Source organism: Pan paniscus, chromosome 5 (assembly GCF_029289425.2).
Source record: "Pan paniscus chromosome 5, NHGRI_mPanPan1-v2.0_pri, whole genome shotgun sequence".
Taxonomy (NCBI): domain Eukaryota; kingdom Metazoa; phylum Chordata; class Mammalia; order Primates; family Hominidae; genus Pan; species Pan paniscus.
The window spans coordinates 61,316,504-61,341,559 of NC_073254.2; the positions used below are offsets into that span (position 1 = coordinate 61,316,504).

Below are 25,056 nucleotides of genomic sequence, written 5' to 3' on the forward strand. Positions count from 1 at the left end.
CGCAAGGAATTCAGGGAATCTGACAGAGGTTCCCGAGCCCACTGATTTCAGAGGGAAGCTACAGGTCCTCCTTGCCTGATACCCTTCAGAAATAAGTTAGGCAGCCTTTTCTGTGCTGTCATAACACTATAGATCTGCTATTTCCAAAGACATGGATTTTATTAATTTGCTTTTTAATGAGGATCTTTTTATGGTCATAAAATATATGCTTGTTCATTATAGGAAATTTGAAAATTTATTAAAGTATAAAAGGGCTAGGTGCGATGGCTCACACCTGTAATCCTAGCATTTTGGGAGGTCAAGGAGGGCAAATCGTTTGAGCCCAGGAGTTTGAGACCAGGCTGGGCAACATGGCAAAACCCTGTCTCTACCAAAAAATAAAAACATTATCTGGGTGTGGTGGCACATGCCTGTGGTTCCAAGTCCCAGCCTCTCAGGAGGCTGAGGTGGGAAGATCACCCGAGTAGAGGAGGCTGAGGCTGCTGTGAGCTGTGATTCTGGCACTGCACAGCAACCTGAGTGATAAAGTGAGACCCCCCATCTCAAAAAAATTAAATCAACCACAGCTTTCCCTCAGACAACAATTTTTTAGATAAAGGCAACAGTGTTATTCTTTGGAGTGCCCTGTGGGTTTGTGGAGGTGAGAAGGAATGCCAATGTTTATTGCTTTCTACCTTGACGAGTTGTTACAATAGGATTGATTTGCTTCTGAGTATGTGCCACTTTTATAATGTATTATATCTTCACTTTTAAAGCCTGCACAGTATTCCCTCTAGGGAATGCTCCTTCTTTAAGCAGTCCCCATCTTTGGACCATTAGCATATGAGAATGCTGTTGGTAATTTCTTTTTAAAATGAAGCCTAATTTCCTCCTAATTTGTGTTTTGGAGTACTGTGAATGACAGCCACTTAAAAATTCTCTAGAAGAAATTTTTCCTCTTCTCCTCTTTAAAGGTGCTGGTCTGAGGTTGGTGACCAACATGTGGGACAGAACCTTTCCATTGGCCAAGGATGTGCCTATAAGGCCATCATAGAACACGAGATCCTGCATGCTTTGGGATTTTACCACGAGCAGTCAAGGACGGACCGGGATGATTATGTGAACATCTGGTGGGACCAAATTCTTTCAGGTGTGATTGGGCGGAGATTGCTATCACATTTATCACTGGCTGAGACCAATCCTGAGATGACCAAGCCAAATCTGTGTGGACAGGAGCTTCAGCCTCTCTAGTGGGAAGAAAGACTCTGAAGAGGTTATGATTTGTTGGCCCTTTATGTGGGCTGTGCTGATCTGACCGGAATTCATCGCAGATAAGAGCCTCAAGGAATGGTGTTAACTCACTGTGGGGGTCAACTGAAAGTTAACCAGAAGCTTTGCTTTATATCAGTGTTTTCATTAAAACTCTATCTAAAACTCTACTTTCCTGTCTTAATGAGGAAAGTGAATCCAGATTTTAAAGTCATTTCTCTGGATGTGAAATCTCCTGTGCCTCTAGAAGGCTGTTTGAGGTTTAGTTGATTACTCCATGACTATAGGGCATACTCAAGAAGTATTTTTTCCAGTTGCTTTACCAAATCAATAAAAAATGTTTAAAAACAAAAACAAAAATAAATGCTTTTATCTGAAATAACATCCCAATTATGTTAATTCTAGCTAGTTATCTGGGTTCTGATTAATCAAAGGTTAATGTTTTTTTCTTCCTTGTTTCTAAGCACCTTGCTTCTTCTGCCCCCACCTCATACAATGCAAAAGACAACAGTTTTGTCTTACGTATTATTCAGTTATATTATTCTAACTATTTCATTGTTCTTTAGGTTGTTTTGTTTTGTTTTGAGACAGAGTTTCGCTCTTGTTGCCCAGGCTGGAGTGCAATGGTGTGATCTCAGCTCACTGCAACCTCTGCCTCCTGAGTTCAAGCGATTCTCCTGCCTCAGGGAGGCAGATGGGATTATAGGTGTGTGTCACCATGCCTGGCTAATTCTGTATTTTTTAAGTAGAGATGGGATTTCATCATGTTGGTTAGGCTGGTCTCGAACTCCTGACCTCAGGTGATCGGCCTGCCTTGGCCTCCCAAAGTGCTGGGATTACAGGCATGAGCCACCACCGTGTCCGGCCCTTACTTTCCTTAATTGTTTGAGACAATGAAGTAGAGTGCTTTTGAGTACACTAAAACATCTATTGAGCAGCTTCCTGATGTGGTAGAAAAAAAAAAGTCAATGCTATGTTTCTGAAGATACCTAGTTTTTAAGAAGGAATTAGTGAAGAGAATGCAAAAACATTGTTTTTGGCAGTAAGAGATTAATGAAACTTTAATATATTTAAAACGCCTTAACTGTTTCCGGCATGGCTTTTATAAAACAAATAATAGCCTTGTGTAGGTATCTGTTTTATTTAGATCCCAATTTTATATGCGGATTCATATATTGCAGTGCATCTATAATAATTTTATTTTTGGGGGCTTGGAAGAACTGACCAAGCTTTATAATTAAATATGAATCCTCAAAAGTTTTCTGCCAGGACTGTAATAGTTCATTTTGGAGTAAGATGGTCAATGATTTTCACATGAGATGAGGGTAGAGAGGGCTAATCAAAATCACCTGTGAGGTTTCTCATCCTGTGCCTTCCCAGTCTCTTATATTCTGGTAATTCTATGAATGTGGATTGGTGTAGTAAGGAAGAAAACTGTAACTTATAATAGTCTAATAGGTCACCAGCTTTGAGCCTAACCATATACTCCGACCATCTTACCACCACCCACTGAACCAGAGGCCAGATTGCACTCTTCTTTGCCTCCCAGTCCAATCCAGAAAAGTTTTGGAGCATATTCACCCAGAGATGAAATAATAACTCAGACTTCATGTACCTATCTCTCAGTAGTAATTGTGTTATAACTGTGTGTGTGTGTAGAAGGAAGAAGGAAATGGAGTAATAGGTCAAAGGACTGAATCTCTGATTGCACTACTCAGGGGACTATTAGACTTTGTCTATATTTGCCTGTAAGCCTCAATTTCTTACCTTCCTGTACATATACTGGGCTTTGATGAAAATGTTGTAAGGAAGCAGAAAACATTTCTATTTCCAAGTCTTATAGAAGACAATACTTAGTGCTCTTAAAATGGTTTTAGGCCAAATGAGGTTCCTTTTATCGGAGTGAGGGACATTTGCCAGGGTCAAGTGCAGACTTGCTCAGCTCTGGTTTGAGCACGGGTTGCTCAACACATATTTGCTCATCTCCTATCTGTGTTTTCATCAGGTACAATTCCGTATATCTAAATTGCCTGCAACCACGGGAGAACTGTTCTCAAAAGAGACATCAAATCCAATAAGATTATCAACATAGGCAGTATTTTTTATCAGGGTAATTTATGAGTTTTATTGATTTAACTTTGGTCAATAACAAGCTTTCTGTTTAACTTAAGAAGACACTGTACTGGCAATGTAGTTCTCTCCCAATGTCCATCTCCATTTCTTGAATCAGAATTGTGTTTTTGAAATTTCTTTCCTTATGCTAGGGAAAAAACTCAACTTTTGAGGTCTAGCAGGGGTTGACAAACTATAGTCCATGGGCCATATCTACTTGCTTTTGTAAATAAAGCTTTATGGAAACACAATCATAACCATTTGTTTAAGTATTGTATATGGCTGTTTTCATGCTACAATGGCAGAGTTGAGTAGTTACAACAGAGAACATATTTTCTATCTACTCTAGAACAGGTTTGCTGACTGACCCCTGGTTTACAGGATCACATGCCCTGGATTACAGCCCCTTTTCAGCTCTCAGCTGTGAGTCCCTATCCTATTCACTGTTGGGGGCACTACCAACCTAGCACAGCTCTCAGTAGATACTAGGCCCAACAAAAACATGTTGAATACATTTTCAAATATTATTCAAAATAGTTGTTTGTTAAGTATTCTCATAAGAATCCATGAGTAATACAGATTAAAATAATCTATTCTAACCTGATAGGATTTTTGTTTTTGTTTTGAGACAGAGCCTTGCTCTGTCTTCCAGGCTGGAGTGCAACAGTGCAATCTCAGCTCACTACAACCTCCACCTCCTGGGTTCAAGCGATTCTCATGCCTCAGCCTCCTGAATAGCTGGGATGACCGGCGTCCACCACCATGCCCAGCTAATTTTTGTATTTTTTAGGAGAGATGGGGTTTCACCATGTGGACCAGGCTGGTCTCGAACTCCTGGCCTCAAGTGATTCACCTGCCTCAGCCTCCCAAAGTGCTGGGATTACAGGTGTGAGCCACTGTGCCCAGCCTCTAATCAGATGGTTTTATGGAAAATTAAGTAAAGCACATCCAGTGAGTTGAAAGTGCTTTGCTTCAGGTGCCACTGAGAGTTACCAAGAGATTGTAGACTCTTATGCTCTTTACAATTCCATTACCTCAAATGACATCCTAGGACCAAGTACTCTAGAGGGATTAACTTTCTCCTTCCCTGTTAGAGCCATTGTTTCTTTTAGACTTGTCCCACCTTCAAAAATGCTTTGATCCCTCTCAAGTAATCCCCAATATAATCCCCATGATTTGGGAGAATGAAACATCAGTATTCAGATTTTACAGTTAAAGCAAGATATTGCTCAAACGTGGTCTTGCTCCTTAGCTTTTCCAAAAGCATTCAGAGACTCCCTCAGGCACCTGCTGGAGCATCGCCTGGCCACACCACACTTCTGCAGTCCTGCATATAGCTCTGTATGAGGCAGTTACATTTTCTTCTAATTGTTCAAAGTAACTGGATGAGGCCAGGCACGGTGGCTCATGCCTATAATCCCAGCACTTTGAGAGGCCGATGCAGGCAGATCACCTGAGGTCAGGGGTTTGAGACCAGCCTGGCCAATGTGGTGAAACCTCATCTCTACTAAAAATTAAAAAATTAGCCAGGTGTGGTGCCACGTGCCTGTAATCCCAGCTACTCAGGAGGCTGAGGCAGGAGAATTGTTTGAACCCAGGAGGCGGAGGTTGCAGTGAGCTGAGATCTTGCCATTGCACACCAGCCTGGGCAACAGAGCAAAAACTCCGTCTCAAAACTAAACAAGTAAACAAACAAAAAGTGACTGGACAAGGAGCTAGAGAAGGAGAAGAATATGAGGATTGGAAGTTATGACTGGAAGAGTTAGCCGCATTTGCATTCAGTTTTCCTATCACTCCACAAGAAGAAAATCAAAAAAATCTGCAAACCTTTCCATTAATGCAGCCCAAACAGTAAATTCCCGATGGTTATTAGTCAATTCAAAGACCCTCTGATCAGTTATTTTGTTCAGCTTTTTACATTGCAGCACATCTTATCTCACTTTCACTAATCTCAGAAAAATATTTACCTTTCCTCTTTTGATAGGAAAATAAGTTTTCTTCTTCCTATTTTATTTTTGTTCTCCATGAGTCTATTTCTGAAACAGAAGGATGTGAGCCTTGATTGGCAGGATCCCCTGGCTTGCTTTCAGCTGCTTACCTTTCCCTCTGCCCCTCAGATTTCCTTCTCCTAACCCATGAAGAGTAGGCCAGGTACAGCTCCGGGCAGACTCAGTGGATGAGGTACTTGGCTGTTAGAACGATGTGTCTTGAACATAATCGATTGTGAACATTTTCCTGAATTCAAAAATTATTTTTCCTGTCATTTGGAATACCTTCTTCAGCTTTGCTATTTTACCTTCTCTTTCTGAAAGTCTTACACACACGTACACACACACCCAGATACACACATATTTATATATATTTATAATGTATCTTTGGTGTAAACATGTACATGTATTTAGTCATTTCTAATATTTATTTAAATTTACAATATGTATTTTATAGTTAGTACAATATTATATATGTTATTTTATATTAATATATTAACTAATATTAATAATGATTCATAGTAATTTTACATTATATTGCTTATAAAATATAATTTATATTTAAATAAATCTATTTAAATAAATCTATTTAAATATATATAAATTATATATTTAAATACATCTATTTAATATATAATTTATATATTAAATAATATATAAATTATATATATAATATATAAATTATATATTAAATAGATGTATTTAAATATATAAATTATATATATTTAAATAGATGTATTTAAATATATATAAATTATATATTTAAATAGATGTATTTAAATATATATAAATTATATATATTTAAATAGATGTATTTAAATATATATAAATTATATATTTAAATAGATGTATTTAAATATATATAAATTATATATTTAAATAGATGTATTTAAATATATATAAATTATATATTTAAATAGATGTATTTAAATATATATAAATTATGTATTTAAATAGATGTATTTAAATATATATAAATTATGTATTTAAATAGATGTATTTAAATATATATAAATTATGTATTTAAATAGATGTATTTAAATATATGTAAATTATGTATTTAAATAGATGTATTTAAATATATATAAATTATGCATTTAAATAGATGTATTTAAATATATATAAATTATGTATTTAATTAGATGTATTTAAATATATATAAATTATATATTTAATTAGATGTATTTAAATATATATAAATTATATATTTAAATACATCTAATTAAATATATATAAATTATATATTTAAATACATCTAATTAAATATATATAAATTATATATTTAAATACATCTAATTAAATATATATAAATTATATATTTAAATACATCTAATTAAATATATATAAATTATATATTTAAATACATCTATTGAAATATATATAAATTATATATTTAAATAAATCTATTGAAATATATATAAATTATATATTTAAATAAATCTATTTAATATATATATTTAAATAGAACTATTTCCCTTTTTTGGAGGGTCTCTGGGTATCTAGTCAAAGAGTAGCATGGGGAAAATAACATGACTGAGAAGGACCTGTGGATTCTCTCCCTAACAGGTTACCAGCACAACTTTGACACCTATGATGATAGCTTAATCACAGACCTCAATACACCCTATGATTATGAGTCTTTGATGCACTACCAGCCTTTCTCATTTAACAAGAATGCAAGTGTTCCTACCATCACAGCCAAGATCCCTGAGTTTAACTCCATTATCGGACAGCGCCTGGATTTCAGTGCCATTGATTTAGAGAGGCTGAACCGAATGTACAATTGCAGTGAGTATCTCAGTTTCTGAGAACTTGGTAAACTAGCCTCAGCAGAGATTCCCTCAGCCTTAGAGATTTCCTTTACATTTTCCTTTACTCTTCTTTAATGTACTAGCTAAAAGAATAAGAACAAACTGCGTAACTTTTGTTGGTCTACCTCTAGACCCATTTGTTTAAGTATTGTCTATGGCTGTTTTTGCGCTACAATGGCAGAGTTGAGTAGTTAAAAACAAAAAACAAACAAACAAAACTATAACACCAACCTTACAGGATGGTTATAAAAACCAATTATGTAGTTATGTTTTATAAAGTCAAAGTACTGGACAAATGTAAGGAGATGTTATTGTCTAGCTTCTTTTGCTTCTTTTGGAGGATGCATTATTATGTAAAGGTCAAAATAGGTGACGGACTTGAAAGCATTTTGTATCCTGTAAAATTCTTTACCTATGTTAGTTATTCCTAGAGTAATCTAATCCTCTGGGGCAGGGTGTTTTCTAAAGATGATCCCCCTAGCCTTTAGAGATAAAATGTTTGATTCTGTTCAATAAGTATGTACAAAAGACCTACTAAGTACAAAGCCAAATATTATAGGTATCTTGTTCTTGATCTAAAGGAGTTTATGGTTGGTATTTACATGGCAGAGAATGATTATAGATTTTTTTTTATCTTGACTCTGTGAGGTAGGTAGGGCTGTGTCTATATATTAGCAAGTACTAAGATCTGATGACAGTAAGATTTGCATTTGAGAAAAAGTCAAGATAACAAGCTTGTGATCCTGTCATATCTGAACAATGAGGTTTTAGTGGCTTAAGACATTAGCTATTTGGAATGACTATCTTTCATTTTTAACCAGATGATAAAAATATAATTTGCAGCCACAACTCACACTCTTTTGGACCACTGTACTTTTGAGAAGGCAAACATCTGTGGAATGATTCAGGGCACCAGAGATGACACTGACTGGGTCCATCAGGACAGTGCTCAGGCTGGAGAAGTGGATCACACCTTCTTGGGACAATGCACAGGTCAGTGAAAGTGGAAAGCAAACACATTGATGTGGTTCACCAGGTTCAATTAGGTTATGCCAGCCACTATGTTTTGCCTCAGTCAGAATGTTAGTTATCAAACTTGAAAATCTGAACAAGGACAAAAGACATTTCTTATATCTTCATTATTAACTCAGTAAAAAGCATCCAATCTCTGGGCACACAAAAGAAAGATGCATTTAAGCAAAACTGATATTAGTATATGATTGATAAGATAAAACCTCATAAATAAAGGCAATGTCTCTAGAACCACACCCTCCTACAGAAATATAATGTGAGTCACATATGTAATGTAGAATTTTCTAATGTCCACATGAATCTGGCTCTGTGGCACAATGGATAACACATGGGACTTTTAATATCTACATGAACAAGTAAAAGAAAACCGTGAAATTAATTTTAATAATGTATTTTTTAACTCAATATATCCAAATAGTAGCATTTCAACATGTAATCAAAATAAAAGTTATTATGAGATGCTTCACATTTTTCAGGCTAAGTATTTTAAACTTGACACATATTTTACTCCTACAGTACATCTCAGTTTGCACTGGCCACAATTCAAGCACTCAATAGCCACATAGGTTTGGTAGCCACTGTATTGGATAGCATAGCTTCAGATACTTCCTATATATGGTGTAGTGAAAAAGACAGACCTGGTTTGAAATATAGCTTCACCACTTACTAATTGTGACCACAGGAAGTTGTTGTCACGTGTGTGCTTTTTCTAAAAGTCTTGGCTTTTGCAAGCCTCTGTAAACATCAAGATATTGATGTCTACTTCACAGTGACAATGGAAGAAGATAATGCATACAAAGTCCCCACCTGCAGACCAGCAGCTTCACTCCCCATTTTTCCATCTTCCCTTTCTCTCCAGAGGTTCCATTTATTTTGTTTTGCTATTTTAGCCTTCTAGTATTCTGTGCCTGCCATTGAAATCATCTTAACCCTATTTAGAAACAGCTGAGGTTACGGATTATTATAGCTTTTCAAAGACTAGACTATTGCGAAGTCACTTAGTCCATAACTGTCTGAGAGTTGGTGAGATTCCCTTCCCAGAAGGAACACAGCCTGTCACCCAGATACCAGGCCACCACAGGGAATGTCAGAGGTGATAAGCCACTGACACTTTTCCTCCATCTTTGGAAGAGGGTAAAAGCTTCTGTCACAGATCAGATTATCAAACATATCATCCCAAGTGTCCAAAGGTTGATCCAAGCCTGAAGTGCTCTCTAAATTTCTGTTGTAGCCTCTAATCCAACCTATTCTGTGGGCTTGCTGTTAGGCTAATGTACAATTGCCAGCTAAACACAAAGGTGATCTTTATTGTGAGAGGAATCTGCTGAAAAAATGTTCTAGTAAGAGAAAAGGACCACAGCCCAGAAGAAAGATCTGGAAAAGCTGTATCAGGTTAACTTGAGCAGCTATTATGCTTCTTTCACAAGAGGTATTTAATGGAACATGTCCCTCTGCTAGAGAGCTCTTGCATAGTTACAGGTGGATGCGTAGACACAAAGAGCTTGAAGGATCCATTGGGAGGATCCCTCCCATTCAAAACCCATGGAAATAAACACCTAGGGAGAGCTGGGGATAATTCAGGCCTCCTGAGTTCTGGGCTTGAATTATTTGACTCTCAATTCATGCTTCATAATACACCTGGGCAAGAATTCCTGAGTAAGAATTACCTAGAAACCTTTATAGCCTTGTGCGCTGTTTTTTTTTTTTTTTCTAACCCAGGCATTCAATATATAATTATAATTCAGAGGTCTCAGGCAAGTTCAAATATTGAGAAGAAGATACAAGGGAATATAATTTGCCCTGATTTAATATTAAAGTCGTTTGATATTTTAAGCTTGGTGGGAAGCTTATTTAAACCATCATTGCTTGCTGCTGATATGAAAGGCACGTGCCTCAGTGTGAGGCAGGATGAAGCTGGGAGCATCACGGAGCAACGCTGGAGTATCCAGCACTATACTGTACACTCACTTTATTTTTATCTTGTGAAATGTTTTGATGGAAGCATTTTGATATGGAGTTGAGTGTTGGAACACAGTATAAAGAACCTCTTCATATGCAAGAATTTTTCATTGTGCTTGACTTTGACAAGTGTGTGGTTTACCAAACGGTACATTTGTTTGGCTGCTTGACTGTTTTTAGGGGAAAGAGTTTTGAGATATCTGAGTCAGGTAAACCCTATCTCTGGCACTAATGTAGACACTTTTCACCCTCTTCAGTGTCCTTCCAATGCCTTCCTTTACATTCAGGGGAAATTTCCATTTAGTCTCTAATGTGTCCTGAATAGCCCTTCTTATAATATAGTAAAGATTACTTTTTTGCCACTGATAATACACCCAGTTATTAGGCTAGCAACAGGGGAAATTGAACCCTTATCATTGTCAATGTTTAAAACCAAATCCTAAATCTTTGAATTCCAGTGTCTTATACAACAACCAGACCAACCCAACTCTTTTCCTTGGAATGAATCTCTAATTTAAAGAATGAAGTCAATGAGAAAAATAGAATTCATCTCACAGACACCACATTCCATCAAACATTGCTTGAAGCCTGTGTTTCTTTAAGTCAGAGGTATATATTTCACAATCTTGGAACAACGGCAATCAAACACAACAGCGGAGAGCAAGCTTTAGCCAGTGACTAAGTCCATTGAGACAGAGAATATTAACTGACAAATGTCCTTCTTTTTATTTTCCTCCGAAGAGTTCTAGTTTTTGTTGCCTGGACAATGGCTGTGGTTCACTATTTCACTTTGTTTGGGTGGACAGAACCCTGGGGTGTGGGAAGCCAGACGTGTGATGTTTGGCTGCTCTTTCCTTAGGTGCCGGCTACTTCATGCAGTTCAGCACCAGCTCGGGGTCCGCGGAAGAGGCAGCCCTACTGGAGTCTCGGATTCTTTACCCAAAGAGGAAGCAGCAGTGCCTGCAATTTTTCTATAAAATGACAGGAAGGCCTTCAGACAGACTCGTTGTCTGGGTCAGGAGGGATGACAGCACAGGCAATGTTCGCAAGTTGGTGAAGGTGCAGACTTTTCAAGGTACTTAGAGGCATTCACACGAGGAATGGATTGGGTTAAAATCCGGGATCCTGCTTCTTCTCCTCCTTCCCTCTTTCCTCCTACTCCTCCTTCTTCTCTCTCTCCTCCTCCTTTTCCTCCACCCACTTTCTTCTCTTCTCAGAGCCTATCATAATATATGGCATGTTTTAATTACTCTATGGATGTTTTAACCACTGAGAAATTAGAAGCAGTATCTTGGGCTTAGGTAGGGATGAAATATACTTTTGTAAGAAGCCAATCAGAATATACAAATCCAGTTTTCACTGGAAATTTAGAGAAAGCAAAGCCCAAGACTGAGAAAATGGATGGTTCAGGAGTGGAGATAAGAAGGTAAAAGACCTGTGGGAATTGATGCTTCGGGAGAGAGAGTAGTTAAATAGTTGACCAGCTCACGCCTGGAATCCCAGCACTTTCGGAGGCCGAGGCGGCCTTGTGGATCACAAGGTCAGGAGATTGAGATCATCCTGGCCAGCATGGTGAAACCCCGTCTCTACTAAAAATGCAAAAATTAGCTGGGCATGGTGGCGCGCGCGCATGTAGTCCCAGCTACTTGAGAGGTTGAGGCAGGAGAATTGCTGGAACCCGGGAGGCGGAGGTTGCAGTGAGCCAAGATTGCACCACTGCACTCCAGGCTGGTGACAGAGCAAGACTCCATCTAAAAAAAAAAAAAAAAAAAAAAAAAAAAAAAAAAAAAAATTGACCAAAGTGTTTTGCATCTGTTTCAGAAAAACAAATGATACCATTATTTAATATGCTGAAATAACTTGAAGCCTACTTGTGAAGTTGGTGGCAAATAAGTCATTGGTATATGTTAACTTCCTATAATCACTAACATGTTCCTAAGTGTCACTTTGTATATTTATATAAGAAGGTCAGCATGTAAATGATTATAGATAGAGAAATTTTTGTTGAAAAGTAAGAAAGCCTGTCTCCCTTTTCCTAGTTATGAATGAACCACCACCATAACAAAAGAAAGCAAATACTTTGTTTATAACCCTGGATCTTGATTTATGGCCAGATTATCCTAGCATCCAACTGCCTACCTTAGCATTTAATTTATCAATTGAAATGAGTCCAGGGAAAGGAATTATTTTTTATATATCTGCTGCTCTTGAAGAAGAAACCTTCCTTAGAGGTCACTTGTAAGAACAGGTGCCCAAATCGCCTATATCCAAGCCACTCTGTGGGCTGCCTGGGAACTCTACAAATCACAGTTTTGAGGGGTTCACTTTTCCGGTTGAAATTTATTATAGTTTATATGATAAAAGGATGACAGCTAGATACTCTTTAAGAGTTGAGGATGTGTTATGTTACCAAGGATTGTAAATATTTAATGAGAAAATGAGTTAAAGTTTCAATAATATTGATGGGACCTATTATCACTCACTTTCATCTAAAGCTAAAAGTGTTACTTCTAAGCATAAAATCAATCAAGCAAACATCCTATGCTTAATTTAGTTTCTTACACTGCTGTGCTTTGTGTTTCATTGAATTCAGAGTATGCCTGTGTACGTTCCCTGGGAACACTGTATGAAAGGTTTTTTTAAGTAGTCTGTTCTGATACTGGTTTGTCAATGAAACTTTTCAAAAAGGTTAGTTGAATATCACTTAGTGTTGTTTATGTGATATTCAACTTAAGACAGTCGCAACCAATTTGAATAGCTTTTAAGTTTTGCAAAATGTATATTTTGACCAAAACACTTACACACAAAATGTCTCCATATGCATATCTGTATATAATATATGTTACATACATAATGCTTATATACAAACTTACATGAAAAATGTTGGCATACAACTATGTGTATGTACACACACATGCACACACACACGTTTTTACTGAGGCCAGGACTTCCTTATAGAAGACAATTCTGAACTAACAGGGATTAAATTTGTCTCAAACAATCATAGTAGCATTATTGCCTGACTGATTTAGGGCAGCCCTGTGGAAGCATGTAAACGAAACCATCTTAATAATTTCATAGATGAATTTCTGCCTATATGGTATAGCCTCTTGGGTCTCCTTCCCAGTGCCAGATTCCCCCATCTCAACATCATTTTGACATCCTATATTAAGAAAAAACAAAGCAGGTACTAATCAGCAAGAACAGAATCCTATTCTCTTGACAGAATTCCCATGATCTATAACCTGCTGGATAAATAGTTCAAATCCTATATCTCTGTTCCTATTCCTAGACTTTCTGGCACCTATTACCCTTCAAGTCCATGTGTCTTCCACTGGGCTGCCATGCTCTCCGCAGGAGAGGGCAGCTGCCTAGATTTGTATGTTACAGAGGTGGTCATGTGCCTTCTCTACCTCTCTCCTGTGTTCCCATGTAACCTAACCACACAGGCCATAATCAGCTCCACCCTAAGAAACAGAACATTGTTAGACCTGTCCCTTGAAGTTGTACTTAGAGAGAATGGCCTGAAAACACAAGGGAGATTAAAGGTCTTTTCCTTTTCAGGGAAAGTATAGTTCTATAAGTAGATTTCTGGTTAAAAGACACAGAAGAAGGAAAAAAGACACTCATCTGTAGGAACTCAGTTTAGCCAACATGACTTCCACTTGGAAGCATTTTTCCTCTCCTCTTCAAGCCCAACTCTAGGGAATACCCTGTGCAAAAATATCAGTGTAGGCACATCTCTTTGCGGAATTGAGTTGCTTTGCTTTCGCAGTTTCCTCTCTCCAGTACCCCCAAGCTCCTGTCTGGCTTCTTATACTGTTCAACCCAGGATCCTATGTTCTAGAACGGCCTTCTCACCATCTTTCCTCAGCTCTTAATTCGAAAGTCCCACTTCTAGTTCATGCTCAGAGAAAAAGCAAGTAGACCTAATCTTTATTAGAACGTGCATTTCTAGACAATAGTACTCTATTTGGCTTACTTCGCTCCCCTACATGGTGGACTTTCAGATAATATAAGGAAGAGAAAAAAGTCTAGATGTTGGAGAGGGAGTCAGTTTCAGGTAGGGAAGATCCAGTCAGTCCTACAGGTTATTATCTGCTCTTCAGCATTCCTTATAGCTCTCTGGCAACAAGTGACAGGTCGGACCATATGGAGTTACTATTTTTTTTACTTTTGGCTTAGAAAATGGCTATTTTATACGATTCAGCCTAACACTTGGGTTTTCTTTGCTAACCTTAGGGGTTACAGTTGAACCAGCCAACTCAGGAGGAAATCCAGAACCTGGATTCTTATAGTGGAAAACAAATTCACGGTTAAGATTTGAATGTGAATTTTAAAATAAATCATAGTATTTTAAAAAACCATTTTTCCTTATTAGGTATGTAACTTTGGAAAAGTTACTTAACCAGTTTATAACAGTACCTATTTTATAGGGCTGTTGTGAGGATTTAATGAGATAATTTATGGAAAGCACATGGCACTGTGCCAAACTCATAATAAGTACTCATTAAATGTTGGTCACAGTTCTCACCAGCCTTGTTCTCTGTCCTCAGGAGATGATGACCACAATTGGAAAATTGCCCATGTGGTGCTTAAAGAGGAACAGAAGTTTCGCTACCTTTTCCAGGGCACAAAAGGCGACCCTCAGAACTCAACTGGGGGAATTTACCTAGACGACATCACTCTGACAGAAACCCCCTGCCCCACAGGGGTCTGGACAGTCCGGAATTTCTCCCAAGTCCTTGAGAACACCAGCAAAGGGGACAAGCTTCAGAGCCCTCGATTCTACAATTCGGAGGGATATGGTTTTGGGTTAACTTTATACCCAAATGGCAGAGAAAGCTCTGGCTACTTGAGACTTGCTTTTCATGTGTGCAGTGGGGAGAATGATGCTATCCTGGAGTGGCCGGTAGAAAACAGACAGGTGATAATTACCATCCTTGACCAGGAGCCCGATGTCCGGAACAGGATGTCCTCAAGCATGGTGTTCACTACCTCGAAGTCGCACACATCTCCAGGTGGGTGATGTCAGCGTAAATAAGAACTGCCCCTTGAACCAGAGAGGCCCACAGACGTGATTCTGTGGTGCAAGAAAGAGTAACGTTCTCCTCACATTGTCTGCTTGGGAATATCAATAACATAGTCTTGTTGGAGTTTCAAGTCAAGATTTTCAATGCCATCACATCCTCCTTCCCTTTCCTAAATTCACTCATCAAACATCTATTGAGGGCTTACCATGTGCCAAAGTCGGTGCTAGGTACTTAGAATACAAGTGAATCAGGTGATCCCTGCCTCACTGAGCTCGTTGTGATTGAGGAAATAGATACTGCTAATCATTTATCAAATACTTGGAACTTGCTGGGCTCTGTGCAGAGCTAATGTACTTACTCCTAAAATAGTACTCAATGTTACTATGTTCATGAAGTAAACTTACATCAGTAAAGAAATGGGCAAACTATTTTTTTTTTTTTTTTGAGATGGAGTCTCCCTCTGTTGCCCAGGCTGGAATGTAATGGCACATTCTCGGCTCACTGCAACCTCCACCTCCCAGGTTCAAACAATTCTTCTGTCTCAGACTTCCGAGTAGAGATGGGGTTTCACCGTGTTGCCCAGGCTGGTCTTGAACTCCTGAGCTCAGGCAATCCACCTGCTTTGGCCTCCCAAAGTGCTAGGATTACAGGTGTGAGCCACCGCGCCTGGCACTAATTTTTTTTTTTCAAAAGAGAAGACTTAAGCCTTAGAAGAAAGAAGCCGTAGCTGTCCCTCTCTTTTCATTAAGAAAGTCACTCAGTAGCAGACAACTGATCACTCAGAGCTGTGATTCTCTGCCTCTCCCATCTTTCAATTCTGAATTGCAATTCTCCTGGAAATAGTAAATAGCCTAATTTTTTTCCAACACTTTTTTTATTTTTGTATTTATTTATTTATTTATTTCTGATTCACAAAGCCCTGTATCCTCATTAAAGACAAACTGGAAAGTGAAGTCTAAAGAGGTAATGTGATTTTATGTTACCTACAACTTTGCAGCGATAAATGACACTGTCATCTGGGACAGGCCGTCCAGGGTGGGAACCTATCATACAGACTGTAATTGTTTTAGAAGCATCGACTTGGGCTGGAGTGGTTTCATTTCCCACCAAATGCTGAAAAGGAGGAGTTTCCTGAAAAATGATGACCTCATCATATTTGTGGACTTTGAAGGTACTTTTGTTGGTCTTCCTGAGTAAATAATCCTATGCTCTTGGCACTCTACTGATTTTATCCTGATTTTAAAGCACACATGGAGGGTGGGGATGAGGTTAAAACAATGTGTTGTAGGAGAACCACATTTTATTCAATTGGTCAAGGACTCACATCTTTATTTTAATTGTCCTTGAAAGAAACTGAAATTTTAGTGTCATCTTTTTGATAATTTTATCAGAGGTAACTGTTCACTGATTTCGATTTAGTTTCCATCAGTCTATCCATGCTAACTTTATGCTTCATTTTGCAAATTCAATAAATAAAAATGTGACTGGATTACTTTAAAATAAAAGTAGCTAATACTGTGGGAATCAGCTGGATTCAAAGCCACTTTTCCATGTCACTAGGGGTGATGGGAGATAGAAGCAGGCTGGGGAACTTTCACCAGAAGTGGGAGTTAATTGTAGTCAGTTACTAATCCTGGATCTTCCTCATGACTCTCTATTTCCTGAAGATATCACCCACCTCAGCCAGACTGAAGTTCCCACTAAAGGCAAAAGACTGAGCCCCCAAGGCCTCATTCTCCAAGGCCAGGAGCAGCAGGTCTCCGAAGAAGGTTCGGGAAAGGCCATATTAGAGGAAGCCCTACCTGTCAGCCTGAGCCAGGGGCAGCCCAGCCGACAGAAGCGGTCGGTGGAGAACACAGGCCCCCTGGAGGACCATAACTGGCCACAGTACTTCAGAGACCCATGTGACCCAAACCCTTGCCAAAATGACGGCATCTGTGTGAACGTGAAGGGGATGGCGAGCTGCAGGTAGGCTCTGTGGCTGGGGAGACAGGCAGGCCAGCAGACCTGGGCCGCGTGCATGCTTACTCCTGGTAAAGGCTGCTGTTTGCAGAGTAGGGCGAAGACTACCTCAGATGGTCAACTGAATGCGGTTTTCTTTGACTCTACGAAGGTGTGCCCTGGATTCATGGGCTTATGCTGCCAGGACAGAGGCTTCCCAGGTCACCTTGTCTCTTGACTTTCACCCCTTTTCCTCTTCTGGGGTATTGTCAACAGCATCTTGGATGTTGTTGGAATTTCTAACTCTAACAACCCAAGATGGCTTCTAGCCTAGGGACTTTCTACTCCATGAGGGTGGGTCTCAAGACCAAGCTTAAATCTTTGCTGACTACAGATGTTATTAGTTCCTAATTATTATTAGTTCTATAGTCTGTCATTTACACTGTACTATTATTACAGTTATATTTTCAATAATAGTAGTAAGAACACCTGATATTTCTGACCCCTTGTTATGCATCATGTAGTCTCCTGAGCATCTTACACGCATGATCTAAATTCATTCTCACTGCCACCTGTGACATAAGGGCTCTCCTTATCCCCGTTTAGTGTGTCAAGAAGTTGAAGCTTAGAAAGATTAAGTAATTTATCTAAAATGTACCCAGATGGAAAATGCTGAAGCTGGGACTTGCATCTAAGTCTGTCTGGCAGCACAGTTTGCTATATTTTATAGTTCTTTTTATAATGTTTGCTTGCATAAAACCCTAAAAACTGTTTCACAAAAGGAGGTATGTGATGACAGAAGCAACAGTTCCATTTGAACAGTAGCAGATGTAGGAGCTATTCTGCCTGCCTCAAAAATTTACATTTCTTCTGAGTTCTTTTTAGTCTCCTTTTTTTTTCTTTTTGTTGCTTTTATTTTGAAATAATTTTAGACTTACAGATACAATGCGAAAATACTACAGAGGCTTTCTCTATACCATTCACCCAGCTTTCCCTAATGTTAGCATATTACACAAACCATAGTACAATTAGCATAGCCAAGAAATGAACATTGGTACAATGCTAATAAATAAATTACAGGCCTTATTCAGCTCTTCCCAGTTTTCCCACTAATGTTCTTTTTCTATTTCAGGATCCAATTCTGGATCTCATATTACATTTAGCTTTTATGTCTCCTGTCTCCTAATCCCCTCCAATTTGGGACAATTCCTCAGTTCTTTCTTGTCTTTCATTACCTTGACACTTTCGAAGATTACTGGTCAGGGATTTTTTTTTTTTTTTTTGGTTCATCTTGTTCTCACATGATTAGTTTGAAGTTTCGCATTTGTGGCAAGATTAGTAAAGATGTGCTATGCCTTCTTGCTGCAGCGTGTGAACAGGTACATGATGCCTATACATGTCATTACTGGTGATGTCAACCTTCATTATCTGGCCAACAGCATGTCCACCAGGCCTCTCCACTGAAGAGTTACCATTTCTCCCTCTGTAATTAATACGTATATTGGGAGAGATATTCCAAGACCATGGAGACAGTCCGCTTTTCCTCAAATCCTCACACACTAATTTCAGCATCTGTTGACACATCCTGCTGCAATACTCACCACTGAGATCTTCTAATGTTGATTTCCTATGTCCTTCACATTGATTAATTATAATCTTCTGTAAAGAAGAATGGCACCTTCACCCCGTTAATTTGTTTATGTGATTGTTTATTCACATCACGAAGGAATCATAAGCATTTATTTTATTCAGTGGGCTCTGTTGCAATAATTTCATGATTTATTTTGTTGCTTCTATTGTCCCAGCTTTGGCCTTTGGGAGCTCTTCCAGGTTGGCTCCTGTGCTCTTTCAACATCAGATTTTATGAACACAATGTTACTTTCTGGCACCATAGCATGCTCTAGGCTCATCTTTAATTTTTCCTGCCCCACCCATAGAATCAATCACTCTTCCAAGAAGCCCTCTGGTTCCTTTTATTGGGGAAGGCCCATCTGTTTCTGGGCTCCAAAGCCATAGGTCTGCATATCTTTGCCTGACAGGCCCTTAGATGCCAGATACCATTATGTGTCCCCAACAGGCTTCATCCTTCCCAGGCTAAGGGAGGCCAGGGTTGCCACTTGTATGTCAGCCTCTACTCAGCCAAACTATTCCTCTCCTAGAAACCTGCCCCTGAGCGTTGGCAGAATAAGTTTTTCTAAGGTAACACTAGGGGATATCACTAAGTTGTGTTTGGAGGGGACTAGGTCAGAAAAAAATGAAATAAACTTGCTATTACTCACTCATTTCTAAGAAGTCAATTCTCAGGATAGAGATGAGGCCTTGGAAGGTAAAATCATTCAGGATTAGTAAAAGAAAATGCTGACTTCTTTTTTTTTTTTTTTGAGACAGAGTTTTTGCTCTTGTCACCCAGGCTGGAGTGCAATGGCACGATTTCAGCTCACTGCAACTTCCACCCCCCGTGTTCAAGCAGTTCTACTGCCTCAGCCTCCTGAGTAGCTGGGATTACAGGTGCCCACCACCATGTCTGGCTATTTTTTTTTTTTTTGGTATTTTTAGTAGAGATGAGACCATCTTGGCCAGGCTGATCTGAAACTCCTCACCTCAGGTGATCCATCCGGCCTCCCAAAGTGCTGATATTACAGGCGTATGCCACCGTGCCCAACCAGAAAATGCTGACTTCTAATTGTTTCACTCTGCTCTGTAGAATTCTGCTGAGTAGACCTTCTAGTAGGAATGTTTGAAACAAAGGCTGGAATTGTTACAAAGGTATGGATGAGACACTACCAGTTATATGCCTTGGTTATGAGATTAGTTGATCTTTATACCAGATAACATTAAGAAACAAAACTAAGGGCTGGCCATTATGTGCTTACTCTGTGTTAAATACCTTGATAAGTACAGTGTCCTCATTATCTCATGTGAACTTCAGGGCAACCTCGTGAGACAGTGACAGTACACTAACCTTACAGTAACATTTTATTTGATATTATTTAGAAGTTTTTAAGCTACCACTGATGCTCTAAGTCGGTCTATATCTGGGGAATTTCCTTTGTAGCTTATATTCTCAGCCAGTGTCAGGCAATGTATTCCTTTAAGTGTCTCAGGCCTTCCTCCTGAATCCTTGGTGGCTGAGAGTCCTGGATCTGGAGGCATACCTCTTGAGATTAGATTTCAAGTGTGAAACACTTACTAACAATGTGACCTTGAGCAAATTATTTAACCTTCCTGTAAGATGAAGATGATGAGAATGGCCAAGTAATAGCCTCCACCTCAAAGGGTTGTTGCAGGGTTAAATTAGTTGGTCCATATACAGCACTTGAAATGGGACCAGGCACCACGTGGACCTGCTCAGTGAGCGTTTGCCATTTTTATTGCTGTGGAGATGAGTGTTGCTAGGAGGCACCTGAGGCCTGGGTAGTTCCCACACTCCCTTCGTGTCCTTTTCCCTCAGGTGCATCTCTGGACATGCTTTCTTCTACACGGGGGAGCGCTGTCAGGCCGTGCAGGTGCACGGCAGTGTCCTGGGCATGGTGATCGGAGGCACGGCTGGCATGATCTTCTTGACCTTCTCCATCATCGCCATCCTTTCCCAAAGGCCAAGGAAGTGACCTGCCTGCTGGCATTGGCCAGACCACAGCAGCACCTCCTCCATGCAGGCCTTACCTTCCCATGGTCAGTGCAGTTTGGGGCAGCTTTTTTATCAGCCTTGCTTTGGATAGGACCTCCAAGGACTAAGGCCTCGAGCCCCATGTGTGACCCTTGTCATCTCTCTGCCCCACATAATTCTGTTACTTTGCTATGTGCTCCTAATGTATCTAGTGTGTCCTGTGACAACACTCATCACACTTCATTGTAAATCACTTGTTTTATTGACTGTCTTTCCTATAGACTGTAAGCTCCATTGAGGGCAGGCACATGTTGTTCTCATTGACCATGCTGGCCCCAGTACCTAAATGCATGGCTGGCACATTGTTGGCACTCAACAATGGTTGAATGAATAAAACAATAAATGAATGAATAACTAAGATATAGAAACTCTCATTTATATTGCAGATCGAATATATATGATGAAATTCTTATGTTGAATATGTTAGAATCAAATACTCATTTTTCATTAGATACAGTAGTGTCACCACTCTTTTAAGATCTTGTTAAAGATTTCAAATAAAGGTACTTCTGGGCAGCCAGGCTTCACAGCATTTGCTTTCCTCTGAGATTCTAAGAGAAGGCCTTTAATAAATTTAATAAATATTGAGTTAGCACCTTCTTTGTATCTGGTATTGTATATAAGTGTGGGTGTGCATGTGTGTGTTGAAGGGTGGGGGTGTTCAAAAGCTCTTTCCCAGATCTTTTAAGTTTAATAGCATATTTTATAGCTATTTATGTACAACATTATCATATTAACAAACTGAAGGTATCAGAGAACTTTAAAGAAGTATTTTTAGATATGCTTTCTTTCCATAGTTCCTAAGGAGATAAACTCTAGCTGGGGCAAGGAAGTTCCAAGACAGAGCAAGTGAAAAAAAAAAAAAAGCTAAAGTTTCTATACCCAATCAGCAATAAGTCAGCTCAGGAAGTTTAATAAATGAAAAGATTTTAAGGATTCTGAGTGGTCCTTTAAGTCGTAAGGTTTCCTAAGTAGAGCCTTTATGACAATTTTGTAGAGTTAAAATGCACTGGAAACAAAATGAGAGATCAACAAGAGTTTCTTTAATGCAAAGTTATGGGAACAATTTGTAGCGAGTGAAAACAGCACCCCTGAGGGCAATAACTCTCAAACTTCAGGTGCATCTGTATCCCAGGGAGGACTGATTAAAACAGATTACAAGGCCCTACACCCAGAGTTTCTGGGTCAGTAGATCTAGGGTGGGATCTAAGAATGTGCATTCTTAAATGTGCCAGAATCTAGCAAGATATAAGAATGTGCCAGAATCTAGTAGGTTTCCAGGCCATGCTGCTACTGCTACTGACTCCCCCACAACCTCCACCTCACAGACACCTTGAGAACCACTGCTGTAGTGGATAGAAAACAGGTCTGGAAGCCAAGCATCCTGGCTGCAGGCTTGGATTGCCCATCCAGCTAGCTGGGTAAATTTTAGTAAGAAATCATTTAAGCTCTTGATCATAGTTTACTAACTTGTAATGGAAATAATAGCTGACTATCTCCTTCCACATGACTTTACCACTTACAGAGTAGCAGAGTAATACAATGGGATAATGAATATGAACCTATCTTAGAGTTTAATATGTATGAAAATATTACTATTCAATGTTCAGACTAGATAGGAAGCTATCCTGTCACCAGCCCAGTTGTATTATCTCCAAAGACCAGATTGGAAATGGATTTCAGCTTTGTTTCTCGCTGTGCTTCACAGTCCTGCAAACGCTCCACTAACCTCAGAGTTAGGCCTAAAGAAAGCCATGCCCTTAACACTCTGCTCAATATCTGACCTCAGAAGTGAATTCTAGGCTTTGTTGCTGCTGCTGCTGTTATTGTCCTTTTGTTTTATTAAAAGGAGCATGCTATGGTCTGTCACACATGGAAAGGCCCCAAGCCCAAACCAATGACAACATTTCTTAAATACATGAGTTTCTCTCTGGAGGAAGCAGAAGCTAAAATTTCAAAGATAACCTAGTATTTTCCTCTAGTACTCCAAATTAAAACTGCTAGGTCAAAATAATGATAGGGAGGTACCAGAATGAGGGTAAAGCATTTTGATATTTATTTCTCTATAGATTCTCAACCAGCACCATGCCTACTATCTATGTTTATCACTTTTGATGATTAATGGAAACCTCTGTTGATTGATTAATGGTCTGGCTCACTGTAAATCTGACATGTTATTCAGCTTTTCTTTGAGCCCAAACCCTCAATAATTCCAGGAGGACTAGCAGATACTTTATTCTTTTAAGATGTTGGGATGGTGATGGCAGAGGGCATGTAGGATGGGGAGTAGGTAGAAATTAAGCATTTCATAATCTCTAGGCAGTGTGGAATTTGGGATTTAGATGAGCAACATGAAAAATGTGGGAAATCCTCCCTGAATCTGAGTGTCTGACTTCTTTAATCTTACATAGTGGGAATAAGTCATAGTGGCTTGAAAATTTGAGAATGTCTCATGCTTCCCCCACCATATCCTCGATACATCCCCATCTGTATCCTTTCCTTCTGTGAACTGACCTGAGCCAATCTGGCCATTCACAAATGTCAGGTTCTTTCAGTAATATCTGGAGCCTCTGATAATTAGAAGTGGATGGGAACTCTAACCCCCTCTCTGATGATGTTAAAATGAATCAAGATTTAAACTAAATTCTGCTACACATTCATATTTGTTAACCATTGTTGCGGGAAGTCAGGGACCTCGAACGGAGGGACCAGCTGGAGCCGCAGCAGAAGAACATAAATTGTGAATATTTCATGGACATTTATCAGTTCCCAAAATTAATACTTTTATAATTTCTTATGCCCGTCTTTACTGCAATCTCTGAACATAAATTGTGAAGATTTCATGGATGTTTATCACTTCCCTAATAATACTCTTATAATTTCTTATGTCTGTCTTTACTTTAATTTCTTAATCCCATTATCTTCATAAGCTGAGAATGTACGTCACCTCAGGACCACTATTGTACAAATAAATTGTAAAACATGTGTGTTTGAACAATAAGAAAATCAGTGCCCCTTGAAAAAGAACAGAATAACAGTGATTTTCAGGGAACAAAGGAAGATAACCATAAGGTCTGACTGCCTGTGGGGTCAGGCAGAATAGAGCCATATTTTTCTTCTTGCAGAGAGCATATAAACAAACATGCAAATAGGAGAGATATTGCTGAATTCTTTTCCCAGCAAGGAATACCCTGGGGGAAGGAATGCCTTCCTGGGGGGAGGTCTATAAATGGCTGCTCTGGGAGTGTCTGTCTTATGCGGTTGAGATAAGGACTGAAATATACCCTGGTCTCCTGCAGTACCCTCAGGCTTACTAGGATTGGGAAATTCCAGCCTGATAAATTTTGGTCAGACTGGTTCTCTGCTCTCAAACCCTGTTTTCTGTTAAGGTGTTTATCAAGACAATACGTGCACAGTGGGACATAGACCCTCATCAGTAATTCTAATTTTGCCTTTGCCTTGTGATCTTTATTGCCCTTTGAAGCATGTGATCTTTGTGACCTACTCCTTGTTCGTATACCCCCTCCCCGTTTAAAATCCCTAATAAATACTTGCTGGTTTTGCAGCTTAGGCGACATAACGGACCTACTGATATGTGATGTTACCCCCAGAGGCCCAGCTGTAAAATTCCTCTTTGTACTCTTTCTCTTTATTTCTCAGACCAGCCAACACTTAGGGAAAATAGAACCTACGTTGAAATATTGGGGTCTAGTTCCCCTGATAAACCATCAAGCCCACAAATAGCCATCCAACCTGTTTTGTAGGTGTAGGGAAGTCTCTGCTCTGTCCTTTTAAGTGCTCCACCACCAAGCCTCTTGGATTAAAGGTTCATTCTAGACACATACAGTCAAATAATCTGAAGGCCAAGATCTGTCAACTCTACCTTAGGGTTTCTGAACCTCAGCCCTGGTAATATTTTGAGCTGGGTATTCTTTTCTGTGAGGGCTGTTCTCTGCATTGTGATATGTTTAGTGGCATCCCTGGCCTCTACTTACTGGATGCTCATAGCACACTTCTCCAGTAGTGACAACCCCAAATCTCTAGGACATTGACAAATGTCCCTCTGAGGGGGCAAAATCATTACTTATTGGGAATCACTGCTCTAGTTGGATCAGCCAATGAAACCTTGTATTAAATGAGGGAAAACTAGGACCAAATAGAGTTCTAGTCTAAGGTTCTACCCCAAAAGTTAGTTCACTGGGCCTGCCAGAGTATTGTACCTCTAGCTGTCTTGATAATTGTATTTAACCAATACAAAAATTATT

At 39.1% G+C, this 25,056-nt stretch overlaps 1 protein-coding gene across 2 annotated transcripts in view; it reads left to right on the forward strand.

Moving 5' to 3' along the window:
* MEP1A (meprin A subunit alpha) overlaps positions 1 to 21,386 on the forward strand; it is a 43,196-nt gene extending 21,810 nt beyond the window's left edge. For both annotated transcript variants that reach the window (XM_057302511.2, XM_055113666.3), the window contains 8 exons: positions 954 to 1,129; positions 6,915 to 7,136; positions 8,003 to 8,152; positions 11,010 to 11,225; positions 14,707 to 15,171; positions 16,181 to 16,354; positions 16,851 to 17,151; positions 20,576 to 21,386. In XM_057302511.2, the coding sequence (XP_057158494.2) occupies positions 954 to 1,129; positions 6,915 to 7,136; positions 8,003 to 8,152; positions 11,010 to 11,225; positions 14,707 to 15,171; positions 16,181 to 16,354; positions 16,851 to 17,151; positions 20,576 to 20,732 (1,861 nt within the window). In that variant the 3' untranslated portion in view covers positions 20,733 to 21,386. The remainder of the gene's footprint in view (positions 1 to 953; positions 1,130 to 6,914; positions 7,137 to 8,002; positions 8,153 to 11,009; positions 11,226 to 14,706; positions 15,172 to 16,180; positions 16,355 to 16,850; positions 17,152 to 20,575) is intronic.
* Positions 21,387 to 25,056: the final 3,670 nt, after the last annotated feature.